Raw genomic sequence first — 15,609 nt, 5'->3', positions numbered from 1 at the left:
AGGTATCTCAGTAGCACCGGTGAATATTTCTTTTTTCTCTCTCTCTCTCCCTCTCTTTCTTTTTCTTTCATCCTTCTTTACTTTCTTTGTTTCCCTCCTTCTCTCTTTTTAAAAATATGCATTTACAAATTTTTCATACAATACATTCAGACTCCATCCCATCCCTTCCTGTCTCCCCATCTCCCCTCTCTTTAACTCACAGTACTAAGCCAAGCCTTGCGGGGACCTCAGTAGCAATGGCTATTTCTTTAGGTCAAATGCTCCCATTTCAAATTTCTAACTCAAAGTTCACTTAAGATTGTAAGGCTCTTACTATATGTAGCCAAATTGCTATCTCTCTGCGTGCTCTAGTTCATTTCCTAAGTAGTAGTGTCAGCACGTGCAACGTGCACACACACACCTCCTTCTCAACCTCGTCTTCTGTTGTGTTTTGTTTTTATTTTGTTTACCAATTTCAGAGGCAACATAGTATCACGTGACTTTCTGACTTTACATTTGCAAAAATTGTGGTTGTGTTTGGAATGATCTCATTTCGTGGGTACTTTTTGGTTCTTAATAATGACATAGCACTGTCTTTGGCCTTTTTGTGCCAGATGGTTGTGATTCCATGAGTGTCAGGGATGCTGAACTCTGCCTGCAGCGTCAGTGCCATCATTTATTTGCCTCTCAATCTTGCCATAAGCTTTGATAGAAAGAGTTTTTACTTTTTTCATAGTTCGAGCTACCAATTTCTCCTTATTGGTTTGGTCTTTGGCATTATGCTTAAAAGTTTTCTTTTTCTTTAAACAAAATCACACGTACTCTGGGGCCTCATATTTGACCATGTCCCCTGGAGGGGGAGACCTGGTGGCACTCAGAGGAAGGATAGCAGGCTACCAAGAAGAGACTTGATACCCTATGAGCATATACAGGGGTAGGAAATCCCCCTCAGGAACAGTCATAGGGGAGGGGAGTAAGGGGAAAATGGGAGGGAGGGAAGAATGGGAGGATACAAGGGATGGGATAACCATTGAGATGTAACAAGAATAAATTAATAAAAAAAGAAAAAATTTATGAACAAGAGAAAAAAATACTTTTTTTTCCCTCTCAAATGAGGTCTGATGAAGAGACGTTGAAGCTGGGCCTAGTGATCACCCCTGCAATCCTAGCACCCTGCTGGCTTAGGTGGGAGAAGTCTGAGTTCTCTGCCAGTCTGGGATACATAGTAAGACCCTGGTACAAAACCAAACCAAATCAATCCAAGCAAGCAAAAGGTTGAATTCTATATAGGACACAAATTCACAAACTTAGCCCTTAATTCCAGCACTAGGGAGGAAGAGGCAGGTGGATCTCCATGTTTTTGAGTCCTGTCTGCTTTGCAAAATGACTCCAGGACAGCCAGGGCTCTTTTTACATAGAGAAACCTTGTCCTGAAAATCCAAAAATAAAAGCGTATAAATGTACTAATAAATTAATAATTAATACTAATTAATTAATAAATTAAGTAAGATATTATATTAATTTGTTTGACTCAGAAGTTTTTGACTTATGCCTCTCTTGTATTTCTACTTTTCTAATGGCTATAACATATAAAACCTTACGGGAGTTTTGGGAGATAGCCTAGTGGGTAAGAATGCTTGCTGCTCAAGCATGCAGATATGAGTTCAAATCCTCAGTCCCCACATATAAAGCTGGGCATGACTGCTCATGTGTCTGTAACCCCAGTGCTGGGTGTCAAGGAGGCTCCTCACCTGTCTGTAACTAAAATGCTGTGGCGTGAGAGGCAGGAGGATGGGGCCTTACTGGCTGCCAGCCTAGCTCCAGGTTCAGAGAGAAGCTCTGCCTAAGGGATGCAAGCAGAGTAGGCTGGATACCTAATATCTTCCTCTAGCCTCTGCACACATGTGCTCAGGAACGCGCGCGCGCGCGCACACACACACACACACACACACACACACACACCACATTAAATGAAAACAAACCCCTTAATAGTGAACATTAAATATATTAGGGCCAAGTACAGCCCTAGATGACTAAACTGGAGCTGGTGCTGGGCTTGGACACATATGTAGAAAACCTCACTGGATGAGCCTCAGTTTGTGTCTTGAGCAACGGTACTCAGTACTCATTCTCAGCTATATATTAAATCAAATGAGAGGTCGTGTATTTTTTGAAACTCATGTTGCATCCAAGATAGTTAATGTGTATTTTTAGCATTATGGCCCTGGCACCTGGAGTTTTTTTTTTTTTTTTTTTTTTTAAGAGATTATGAATTATTCTACTATTTAATGTTCTCACACAGGGCTAGTGACTTTTACAGCTTCCCAGGTGATTTTCAGTATGAAAAGAAGAAGAAAGAGTGGAGAGAAGTAAATCAGGGGTGACTGTGAATTCATATGTGCACCAGCTCTGTTTCGTCTTGAGGAAGCTGTTTCCTTGGAGTCACCCACTATCTCTGGCTCTTACAATCTTTCTGCCTCCTCTTCGCCATAGGAGCTCACAGAGACTGTGACAACATGCAGAAGAGCTGCACAGGTTCAAGCCAGACCAAACCCCAGAACTGGGAAGGGGAAGTGACCGTACGGTGCCACTGCTAACCAAGCTGCTATTTGCAATGGACACCCCCTCTGGCAAAAGCAAAGTGTTCTCTCCACTGGACTGTCATAGGGTGTATTGAGTGTCATTGAGGGCAGGGTCAATGCCGGGAAGGAACTGGCCAACACAAAACCGACTCTGTGTTTTTGGTGCACTTTCTGTTTTGTTACTGTTTTGTCTTATTGTGGTTTTTTTTTTTTTTTGTTTGTTTGTCTGTTTGTTTTTTGTTTTTGCTATTTATTTATTTTTGATTTTCAGTTTTTTTCTTTTTTAATTTTTATTTTGAGACAGCGTTTCTCTGTGTAGTCTTGGGTGTCCTAAGCTTGCTTTGTAGACAGTGTTGGCCTCGACTCACAGTGATCCCTGAATGTTGGGATTAAAGGTGTGTGCCACCACACCGGGCTCAGTTTTTGTTTTGCGGGGGAGTATTGAGAGGGAGAGAGACAGAGAGAGAGACAGAGAGAGAGAGACAGAGAGAGAGAGAGAGAGAGAGAGAGAGAGAGAGAGAGAGAGAGAGAGAGAACACATGAGTGGAGAGGAGCTGGGGGAGGAGAAAGAATATAATCAAAATATAATGTATGAAAAAATAAATTAATCCCAGTACTCTGGGAAGCAGAGGCAGGCAGATCTCTATGAGTTCGAGGCCAGCCTGTTATACAAAGTGAGTTCAGAAGAGCCAAGGTACACAAGGAAACCCAGTCTCAGAAAACCATAAAGATAGATAAATAAATAAATAAATAAATAAATAAATAAATAAATAACCATGAGAGTACATAGGTACTCACTGATCCAAATACAGAGAGACATACTGTGCCCCTGTAACCTTTGGGAGCCTCCCTTATGTATCTACTGTGATGAGACAACCCAGAGACAGGAAGTGTTAGGAACTGTAGCAAATCCTGACTTCAACTTTTAGAGACCAGGTGCATATTTCCAAAGGACTTACTTATGTCCCAGATTTTCTTAGAATGCAGCTTATCCAACCTTAACTAAGTTGAATGTAAACTATGCCATGGAGGTTGAAAGAAAACGAGGAGGGGATGACTAGGGGAGAAAGGAGTGGGAATACCAGAGGGCAATGGGGGGCAGGAGTATAATCATAGTAGACGTGTGTGTGTGTGTGTGTGTGTGTGTGTGTAAAGCTTACCTTCAAAAAAAAAAAAAAAAGGAAAAAGAGGGGCACAGGATATTTTTCTGAATAAAATGGCATTTTGAGTTCCTCTTTGTTTCTTTTTAAGGAACAGCTTATTAAACAATATGAGCACACACAGTGCGAGCTGGCTCTCCATGATCTGTGGTTTTGCAATGTGCTTGGGGCTCAGTCTGAGAACACTGTGTCCAGGGCTGTTCCAAGACGGAGCCTGTTTCCTTCCGTGCTGTCTCTTTGGCTCGGAAAAGGAAGTTTCAGAAAACTGTATAGTTCTAGGATTGTCCCCCCCGCCCATTCTGAAGAAGTAAGTATGCATTTACTTACTTACTGTGGATTTGTACCTCCTAATGAAGGACCAGCTGTCAGGGTTAGGTCACTGAGACAGCCCCCAAAAGTCTGACGCTGGCAGACATGGGGTCCCATTGCTATACTCCATTTTATTAGGCCATCTTTGGTGTGTGTGTGTGTGTGTGTGTGTGTGTGTGTGTGTGTGTGTGTGTGTTCAGGTGCACATGCATGTGTCTTCACATGTATCTGGAGGCTGGAGGCCAATCTTCTCTCCTGTTCCTCAGAAACTGTCCGCCTTGTTTTTTTGTTTTTTGAGACAGCGTTTCTTACTGACTTGGGGTTCACTAACTGGGCTAGTCTGGCTTGACAGGAAGTCCCAGGATCTGCCTACTTTTGCCTCCCCAGGCTGGAGATTACAAGAATGCAAAGACCTTTCTCCAGATTTTTATGTTGGCCATGGAGGGTCAAATCCAGACCCTAAAGCCTGCGAAGCAACTGTTGTACCATCTGGCGCCATCTCCACAGCCTCAGTCTTAGATGCTTTCATAAGTGTTTCACAAAAATTGTCACTTTACTCCTCCATGGGCAAAGAGCCATGGACAATGTTAGTATGCAAAGGCTACTGAAAGTTCCAAGATATTTTGGAAATAGATATTAAGATTTCCAGAGAGTCTGATAAGAGTAAGGGGATATAAAGAACTCAGTGTGTATTTCTTTATAATAAACAGCCAGCCTGGTTTCTTGCCTTAGACAAGAGGGGTCAGTTTGAGCAATAGGCACCTATTCTCCATCACTCTCTGTCTACATTGTGTGCATATTGATGGTGGACTAATATCTACAGGAACATAGCTTTTCTTATGCTCTACTTCCACCAAGCCCCCTATTTCACAGGGTGTGCATGGGTTGGTTATTTGGGTGTTGGTAAAGGCTGCTTTCTATGAGCTTACATAGTCTTCTCCGAATACACCATCAGCAGCTTTATTCCCCAATCCCATGACCCTCAATGCTACTTATACCTGGGAGGCCTCTGAGATCCTTTGAATGACTGCTACTGGGGTGGAACCTTTCTATCTGCCCGGGTCATGTGGAGCTATGCAAATGCTGGGCTATGCTGTCATTCCTCTCTGGGCCCAAGGCCATGCCACATCTTCTCATGCCATAGAGTGACATAGATTCTCAGATCACAGTGCCAGCTTTTTCTGATGTCTTCAAGGGACTTATGTGTGAAGGGACTCAGTCTTACAGTCTATGCAAGGACAGGACCAGGAGCCAGTCTGAGCTGTAGGGCCTATGCAGGACTTCAGCGTGCTTGTATCTGCTGAGTCAGAGGCATTGGCTTTGGACCATGCTTTCATGTTTTAGCATGTTACCTTACTGTACATTGTTTCTTTCCCAGAATGTTCATTTCTTGCTCATGCGAGCAGACCCCCTTCCTTTATATAGCAAATCTATTTCACAGTAATAGTAATAACAACAGCAATATAATAGTAATAGTAATAGTAGCTGGGTATTCTACTAGCTTCTGGGGAGCAAGAGTAAGAACAGACTGAGGCCTTGTTCATAGAGCTCATGGTCTAAAGAACGTGAGAAGATGCCAAAAGGCAGTGCCGCTGAGTATGTGTAAAGAAAACTGAGGTGGGTGCTCTGAAGGCAGTGAATAAGCTCAATTCCATGAGTGTCACCATTTGTCACTGAGCTTGGGCTCAATATCAGCATCCCTAAATCTAGTCTGTATCTGGACACTTGAATCCCCCAGTTATTTGCAACAATACAGGAAATACTAAAATACTTACTAAATATAAACCTTCAAAGTTGAGAATTATTTGTGGCTTGGAGGAAGGGGATGCAGGCAGTCCTGATGAGATTCGATAGGCTGGGGTCAGTTGGTAGTGGGTGAGGGCACTCCCCACTCTGAGGGCTAGGGGTAGGGGTATAGGGAGAAGAGGGATGGAGGGTGGGACAAGGAGGAGACTAGGGAGGGATGTAAAGTGAATACATTTTAAAAATTAAATAAAAAAAGATTTGGCACGTTATTTTACATTTTACATATGAAACATAAATGTATGATATTGTGATTTTTTTATATTTACATAATAGTAAATATAAATAGTAAAATTTCTCCAGACTTTTTCAACTGTGGAGGAGGGCCAGAGCAGCCTGCGTGAGAAGCTGCTGGGTCGGGATGTTCTGATATGAAAGCTCTCAACATTCAAAGATGGAGTCCCTCCAAACATGGTAGCATCAGGTTCCAGCAGTTCTTGTTCTGGATTAGATCTATCTGTGGAGCAATGGCAACCAAAAAAGCAGCCCCGAAACCTCCATCCTTCCCATTGTGTCCTCAACCTAAGAATCTCTTTAATAGCTTCCACTGCTCAAAGCCCAGAGGCGACACTTGCTTTTATTAGCAGATTCATGCAGCAGTGCTTAGCAGAGAACTGAAACTGGGCACTGTGGTTTCTGGATTTTCTGAATAACACTGCACAGCTATTTCCCAGCTAGGAATGTGTGCTCACTCACAAGCCCTTCCCGAAATGACGATGGGCTGATTAATTGTCTTGAGTTGTTCCTGCTTGCCCTCACTGCCATTGTTTCTTATGCCTCCTGCCTCTTCTTCCTCGTTTTCCTTTCCTCCTCCTCATTTTGGGGGAAATTTCACATGGTTTTGGGAACAGTTAAACAGCCACTGTTTAACCAGCTGCTCTCCAGGGTGGAACTCTGAGTGAAGATGCTGACTTCTAGGTGTGTGTGTGTGTGTGTGTGTGTGTGTGTGTGTGTGTGTGTGTGTGTGTGTGTACATGTTCATATGTGTGTGTGTGTGCAAATGTGTGATAGTGCATAGACACATGTGTGTGTACATGTGAAGGTCAGAAATTGACGTGAGGATGTCTACCTCAGTCATCTGCCTTGTGTGAGACAGCGTCTCTCACTAACCCCAGAGCTTTCCAGTTTGCCTAGGCTTGCTGGCCTGTGCCCCTCAAGATTTTCCCGTCCCTGCCGCCCCAGTGCTGTGATTACAGATGGGATAAGACATGCCAATTTTTTATATCTGTGCTTGTGATCTAAACTCAGGTTCCCTTGTCTGTATGACAAACACTTTAGCCAAGAGCCGTCTCCCAGCCCCTGACTCAGCACTTGCCTGTTTCTGCGATGTAAATTCTTCTGCAAAGACCACTTCGCACTACTAAGATGAGTCTCTGACTATTGATGACAGAATTAGGAAGAGATGCTCACTGTGAGCTCTTGCTGGAGGGTATAAGCTGCCTCTACTCCAGACAGTAGATTGGGGCTAGCCTTCTTCCTTGTGGTGAGGACGGACGAACATGAGGAATCATTTCATGGTCTTGGTAAGACAGTACCGAAGCTCTAGTTCTCAAGCGGGTGGACTTTCCCTGTGGGCACCAAGCCACCCACAACCAAACTGCAACACGCTTCCGTCACTCTTCCTCACTCTTTGCTTTACCTTTTTGCTTTTCTGTCCTTCCTGTTCTTCTCCAGTTATAGTTTTGTGAGGTAGGTGCCACACCTCATCATAGTTCAGATTGTTGTTTGTGTTTCGCACCTGCAGGGGTCTAGAGCGTCAAGAATCACGGTGCCCACCATTTCCCTTGGCGCACGGTCCAATGCGTTGCCTTCTTTCCCTCAGTTTTATGCTGAGGCATGCTTTGTGACTCCCTGTTTTTTTTTTTTTAAAGAAATATTAAAACAACAATTTTCTGTACTTCCCCACAATGTTCTGTCTGAATCGTTAGTGGTAGTTTTTCTCTAGAACATGTCAAATTTGCAGAAAATAGTTTAGAGACTGTTGGTCAAGACTAATCTTACTTTCCCCGTCCCAGAGTAATCTTTTGTGTCTGGGAACTGAGATCCACTGAGTCACTTGTGTCTTCTTGGCCTCACTGCCCCTCTAAGAGCCAGCGCCTGCTAGTCTCTTTTAAGTGTGTCTTTCTCATTTTTACAAAGTTTCTACTATTGAGCTTGAACTTAAAACAAAGTCTAAACATTCATCTCAGCTCCAAAGGTTTTATTTAATCTGTCCCTACAAGAGACAGTGTTGTACAGTGTTTAGGGCCGTGGGATTCTATTTTTAGTTTTTCCTACTTGTGAATTCTGTGACCTTGGAAATAGTTCTTAATCTTTCTGTACCTCAGTTTACTCATTGCTGAAAGGAGAAAACAATGCTTTTCATATGCCTAGGGTTTTGTAAATGACTTTCTACATAGAAAGAGCTTATTTGTGCCCGAGGCATAGATCAGTGAATGCTAACCCTACAGCTGCTTCTTCCCCTTGCTCCCCCAGCGTCTCAGCAAGCAACTCTTTCAATTCCTGATAACTCGAGGATATTGACGTGTGTGTGCCTCCCACTTCCTGTCAAGTTCCTTTTCCTCCTGTCACTTCTCAGATAGCTCCCCTTGACTCCTGTGGTAATCTGGAGACCCCATGGTTGTGTCTCATCTTAGAAGCTACAGTTGCCCCGTCTCCCCCACCACTCCTGGCTTCTGCACATACAGATTCACCGACCTCACGTCAACAATCTTTGAAAGGACTGGGGTGATGGCTTCGTGGGTAATATGCTTTCCATGCAGGTATGAGGACACAAATTTGAACCCCAGAGTCCACATAAAAAGCCAAGTCCTTGCAACTCCAGAGTTGGGGAGGTGGAGACAAGAGCACCCAAAGGCTTTGCTGACCATCCACCCTAGCTGAATCTGTTAGCTCTAGGTTCATCCTGAAAAGATAGAGTAGAGAGCAACACCCAGGGGGACACCCAGGGTCAACTGGCCTCTACACACATAGACATGCCAGTGTACACACACAGGAACACATATGTGAAAGTATATGCCTGAGAAAAATTACATCTGCACTATGTACTGAGCTCTTTTTATCATTTCCTAAAAAAATTAATAACAACCACAGACCATTCTTGCTGTACTGTATTTATAAGCAACATAGAGGAGATTTTAACTCTACAGGAAGATATACATAGCTTTTTTTGTAAATGTTGCATCATTTTCATCATGAACTAGAGGCTTCTTGGATTTGGCATCCCATGAGCACTCTAGGAAGCAATCCCATAGGATGACTATACTTTCCTTTTCAAGTCCCACTATTGTGTATTATTTTATCATTACTGCTGTGACTCTGGGCACCATCACAGTCAGATCTGTTTCCATGCTATTTGCTTCATAATTTTCTAAAGTCTAGTGTAGACCTGATGTAATGATTCTGTTTATTTGGTTGCCTTTCAACTTTTTGAGACAAAATATTGCTAGGGTACGTAGCTATGTAGCCTGTGCTTGAATTCATGGTGATCCTCCTGCCCCCGCATCCCAAGTGCTGGGATTGTAAGTGTGTCTACCGCACTCGCTGGTTTGTGATGCTCTAATGCCAGATCAGAAGAGGCAGTTGGGTGTCTAATTTGTGGCTTTTAGTATCAGCTTCATTCCTGGCCTTTCAAGTTCCCCTTCCAACTATCCCTCCCTATTACCTTTCTTCATTCTATATGATTTATGAGCTTTTCTTTGCAAGAGGAATACATTTCACCTAAAAATACCTCGGTGATATCACCTAAAAAACACCTACCAACTTGCTATGGTGTATCATGTTTTCTCCATATATGCCGTCACAGACATGGGGCGGGGAAATAAGTGAGTAGAAATAAATCAATACAAGTAAATGGTGAAGTGAAGTAGGAAAAGATTACCTACAGATACTCTTACCTGTTATCAAAACAATGTCTTCTAATTGTTCTTTTAGTAGAGTAAAGACAGAAAGGTGTTTCAGCCACCAACACTAATGTGCTACAGTTTTCAATTCGTTTAGGGCACCAGAGCCTTTCAGAAAGTGGGCATATCATACTCTCTACGCTTACACCTTTTGTTCGTTTTCCTCATGTACATAAATTTTTGCCCAAATAGAACAAATAACTAATAGCAAGAAGCAGAGTGCCTGCTGCAGGAGGAGATATAGGCAGTATTGACTGGAGAATTAATATTTCCAAGCAGTGTTAACTTTGGAAGGCTGTTAGTCCTGGGGCCAGCCACTGAGCTCGCAGCATTTCTGTTCTTGGTAGACCACTGCTGGTCTACTCCAATGGTCCTCACATTTCCTGGCTTCTTCAGCTCTCTTTTGCCCCACAGGGAGGTGGAGATCCCTGCTTCATAGTTCTAGCCCATCACACTGGGAACCAGGGTGACACCCCCATATCTAAACTCATCCCCAGTGAACTGGCACAGCACACGATGTTTCCAACCCCGACTTTACCAAATACACACAGACTCTTAGTGTCTTTTGAAAACCAAACACTAGCTAAGAACTAAGTGTTCTGACCAGCAGGTCTTCTTGGATATTACAGCTCACAGTGACCATTTAGATAAGTGTTAGTGTGTCACTTTTTACTGTGTGACTTCCTGGCCTTGAAGCAAGGCTGAGTTTGCAATCATTTGTCAGGCTGGCATTGTGTGTGGTATTTTTAAGGTTGGCAAGGGGATCTTAGTTTTCTCCTTTTTCATTTTTATTGGTGTGCTTCCCTTGTTTTCACAGCACAATACACCTGCTTGGCCTTTTCTGTCTTTCCTTCTCCTCTCTGGCTGGTCCTCTTCATCCTCCCCAAAAAGGCACCCTTCTGCTTGCAGGAAAATTTTATCCCATTACACTCTTGTTTCCCCACTTCCATTTCTTTGTACATCTTTCAAGATTTGTTTTTCATACACATAACTTTGTCTATTGAGTGACGCCATGCATACTCTAAGAAATCTATTTTCTCTTGAATTCTGCCATGTGTGCATATGTGTTCATGTGTATGTGCATTGTGTTAAAAAAAACTTTATTGTGGGGGAATGCAGCACACTTGTGTCTATTCACCCCAGAGAGGGAGTCCACAACAGACCAAAAGTACTGATACCATCAAAATCCAACTTGGTGAGACAATGACTTTAACTGGGGTTCCTTATAGGCGTATAGGTGAGAGGTTACTTAAAGGAGCAGAAATGATGCAAAGACAGCCATATCATATCACCAAGCCCAAGTCAGCATGGGTAACATTCACAGAGCTGGTAACCTGGAGTGCACTGCACAACCTTGTGGGAGCTCAGTGGGTTGGAGAGTGTCTTTTCTAGGTGCCTCTTCTAGTCTAACCCTCTTTCAGGCAGCTCTGCTGGCTTCTGCTTCTTCCAGGCAGCTGGTCTGGCCTCAGAGTCTTTGCAGCTCAGGTTCCTTAGTCTGAGAAGGACTCTTGGCTTTCTTTACTTACTATGGCAGCAGGGAGCCTAGTGAATCTGGTCGCTTTCAGGGACTTCCTGAAGTTATTTTGAGTTCTTTACTGTCCTGCGTAAAGAGCTTCCCTACAAGGGTGGACTGTTTCAATCTCGGAGGAGACCGTTACACAACAGCATGTATATAGAGGCCAGATGTAACTCCTCAGAAGCCATCCACTGTTTTTGAAATAAGATTCCTTACTGTTCCGGACCATGATGAATATCCCAGGCTGGCTAGCCAATGAGCCCTTCGGACCTGCCTGCCTCTACCTCTCCATATCCAAAATTCTTTTAACATGAGTTCTGGGGTCAAATCAAGATCTGCTTACTTCCATGGTAAGCATTTTACAACTGAACTATTTCCCAGCACTCTACTGAATTCTTTAAAAGTTAAGTGAAATATAGAAGTGAGCATCTGAGATTAAAAAGAGAGGATCTTTATGGATTTTAAAGCAACAGTAAGCTGTAGAATGTCATATTCTCTTAGCATTGTTTGTGGAATGATACCCATTCAGACTATTTGCTTTATCATATTTGTTAGTGTATCAATGTTTATTCCTTAGAAGCATATTGTCTTTCTTTCTTTCTTTTGTTTTTTTGAGACAGGGTTTCTCTGTGTAGCCTTGGCTGTCCTGGACTCACTTTGTAGACTAGACTGGACTTGAACTCAGAAATCCACCTGCCTCTGCCTCCCCAAGTGCTGGAATTACAGGTGTGCATCACTGCACCTGATTTCCTGTGTATTTTCTAATGAGAGACAGAAAGGGAATGGATCTGGATGGAAGAGGAGGTGGGAGTAATAGGAGAAATAGAAGGGGAAACTGTGGTAAGGATATATTATGTGAGAGAAAAAAATCTGTTTTTAAGGGAAAAAAAATCACATTTTATGAAAAGAAAGAAAGTGGACAACAGCTGAGGAAAGCCCGTAAAGTTGACCTCTGGCTTCCACATGTGTGCATGCGTGCACACACACACACACACACACACACACACACACACATACACACACACACACACACACACACACACACACCCCACAACCAGTGCATCTCCCACACACAAAAATAAGAGGAAAAAAACCTTAGAAGATGTTTGTAGTTTATAAAAAATATAGTCAGTTTAACCTTAAAATTTTTAAACAATTACATGAAAACTCACTGAGGTTTATTATGTACTTAATAAACTATATGAAAACTCACCGAGGTTTATTATACTCCTAATAAACAGTCTTATGTCAGTAACAGCTTCTTAGTCATGAATCGAAAGTTACTTATCACACATTTTCACTTCCGTTCAACTAGTTTTTATTGACATTGTGTCTTTGACTTTCAGATCGTCCCACCAAACACTCCTTTTACCTTTGGTCTACCAAGGTCACAGGACCTCTCAGAATTTTTTTCTCAGTAAACTTTGCCCAGCTGATAAGATTTTAGCAACAAAAAAATGACGTTTCAGTGGAGAAGTGTTTGACAAATAATGTGCTATAGGGGCTTGGGAGACAGCTCAGTCAGTAAAGCGCTTGCAAGCATGAGGACCTGAGTTCAGTGTACAGAACCCACATAAAACACTGGACATGGGGCAGGCGAGGCCACCCAGCACTTAAGGGCACTGGCTGCTCTTCCGGAGGACTGGGATTGGATTCCTAGCACCCACTGTGGCTACCAACTACCTGTAACTCCAGTTCCAAGGGATCCAATGCCCTCTCTTGGCTTCTATGAGCATGATATATACATGTGGCAGAGACATACATGTAGGCAAAACACTCACATGCATAAAATTAAGTAAATAAATAAAGCTAAAATATAAATAATAAAACTATTGGACATTGTGGTAGGTACTTGTAAGCCTGACATTTACAAGGAGGAGACAGGTAGATCTCTGGGTATTTCTGGCTAGCCAGTTCGTCCTTACCAGTAAATCCAAGTTCCCAGTGAGAGATTCAGTCTTGAAAATCAAGGTAGGCTTCACTTGGGGAAAAGCATCTAATGCTGACAGCTATCGTCCACATGCATATCCTTGCACATGCACATTCACCTACACGTGTGCAAATATATACACATTCCCATGCACATGCACTCCTATGTTCGTATACACACACTCTGATGTACACACACTCTCATGTTCATATACACACTCTCACGTAAATACAAACACTCCGATGTATACACACATACACACACTCATGTGCACTCACACACACTCACGTATATACTCATACACACTCCCATGTACACACAGACTCATGTACACATACACAAACCCATGTAAACACATACACCCTGATGAACACACACGCCCATGTACACACACACACTCATATACACATGCATACGCTCCCTTGTAAACTAAACATTTTCAGACTGAAGAAACAGTTAAAATGCAAATCAATGTTTTGCAGGTTATGAAGACAATGATGTCCAGATAACCTCGTTGCAGCAGGTAAAAACCGTGACAGAGCGTGTGGTACAGGGAGCCGCGGCGAATCCTGCATCTGCCCAGGCAGCGAAGCCCGCTGCGATGTCCCAACCCTGTCACCACGCAGCTGCAGTGTTTGCTGGGCCCGTGGAGCCCTCTTTTCACTCTGGGATCCTGAGGACCATGTCTCGCAGAGATGTCCGGGCGGAGCTGCTGCTGCGAAGCTTCCTCACGTGGTCTGACACTATAGAAATGCTGCGTGTGGCTGGCCACCCTGCCGTGTACAAGTCAGGCTGGCTGTACCCCGTCTACATATTCAGCTTTATCTCTCTGCTGCGAATGGTCTTCACGCCTAAGAACCCTCTTCTCAATTCCCTGGGCGTCCTACTGCAGGATCTACCCTTTATTTTTCTTAGACTCAGTTTAATCATTGCCCTGGGGACTATCACGCCAGTCCTGGGCCTTTGTAAAAATATCCTAGTGGCTGTCTCGTATATTTACTTTAATTATATAACCAAACTCAGACCTTTCTCTGCCTTTGAAACGTCTCCATTTTAAACAGCAAATACTAAGATAGTAAGCCCTCCTGATTATGCATATAAGTACATTTGTAAAGTTTTTCTAGGCATAAGCTTTTATGTTACGTAGAATTAACCATTTCCAAACTGTACCATAGTTTTGTTTTTAACATATGTAAATGGTGCTACATTTGAGCAAAGTTATATTCTTCCAGGTTGCCTCTTCCAGACTTCTGGAAACCTTAGTCATTAATTTTAGCCATACACATTCCACTTTTTGCTAGACATCCCTGCTTAAGAAAGCCTTTTTAAAATGATGGAAGCTGTGAGCTAGCTCAAGAATGAGATTTTTTCTTAAATCATGTGTGCAGTGAAGATTTTTGTGGCTTATTTAGTCAAAATTAGTTTTAGAAATCAGAAGTTATTGAATATATTTTAGAGTTTCCTTGACAATCTGAAAACTGTAGTTTTAGAGTCTCCTTCAAAATGTAAAATTATGCTCTCTCTCTCTCTCTCTCTCTCTCTCTCTCTCTCTCTCTCTCTCTCTCTCTCTGTGTGTGTGTGTGTGTGTGTGTGTGTGTGTGTGTTTGATTTCTGTTTTCAGCAATGAGGATTGAATCAGTGCCTTTGGCACACATCTACCAATGAGCTACAAGAAAATACATTGCTTGCCCCACTGCAGTGCTGCAGTGACCTTTATTCAGTTCACTGTGTATAAAAAACAAGGGACTTGGGAAGACACCAGCTTGGCCAAGGCTTCATAGGCTGGTGCAATGGGCAGTACTCAGTGCTGGGTATAACGGAGCCAAGGTACACTGTGCGTCCTAGATAAAGTTTTATAATGGAAACCATAAACTGCAGATGGCGTATCAGAGTAACATTTATGGAGTCTGATACCATCACTAAAACCAAGTACAAGCCATATTTTAAAATGAGAGTTTGAATTTAGCGTGATGCCAAAGGCGCACTAGGTCATGAGTATCCCCATGCCTTGATAATCACACATACAGTCATGAGCTCTGCAGGTGCCATCTCGGCACAGATATCTGTGTCTGCAGCAGAGGTCCTCTGTTTGTGGGAGGCTTGTAAGAACTTTATCTATGTAGAGCAATGAATCAAGTCAACATCTCCCTGATCGGTGGAAACAAATAGCTTATGAATAGACGAATAACTAGGCATGTTTCTGGCCTCTGCACTGGTATCCCAGGCTCCTTTCCTATTAGATCTTATAGTCCTTGCACCGTAGAGAAGGGCTATTCATAATTGGTCAGCCTTGCTAGCCAGTTCTGTGATTTGGGGCTGGATCCTTGGATGTCTTGCCTCCACTGCTACATGTAAAAGACGAACCCAGTATAAATACTCCTTTAGTAGTGTTGGGGGTATTGTAGGGCTTGGAGTGCTCTCAATATGG

General features: G+C 42.9%; 1 protein-coding gene across 1 annotated transcript in view; it reads left to right on the top strand.

The window, feature by feature from the left end:
• The window catches only part of Tmem236 (transmembrane protein 236), a 41,303-nt gene extending 26,631 nt beyond the window's left edge, over positions 1–14,672 (top strand). The window contains exon 4 of the mRNA XM_051150898.1: positions 13,664–14,672. Within this exon, the coding sequence (XP_051006855.1) occupies positions 13,664–14,238 (575 nt within the window). The 3' untranslated portion in view covers positions 14,239–14,672. The remainder of the gene's footprint in view (positions 1–13,663) is intronic.
• Positions 14,673–15,609: the final 937 nt, after the last annotated feature.

This window comes from Acomys russatus, chromosome 9 (assembly GCF_903995435.1).
Source record: "Acomys russatus chromosome 9, mAcoRus1.1, whole genome shotgun sequence".
NCBI classification, from domain to species: domain Eukaryota; kingdom Metazoa; phylum Chordata; class Mammalia; order Rodentia; family Muridae; genus Acomys; species Acomys russatus.
This window is presented reverse-complemented; position numbering and strand designations above follow the sequence as displayed.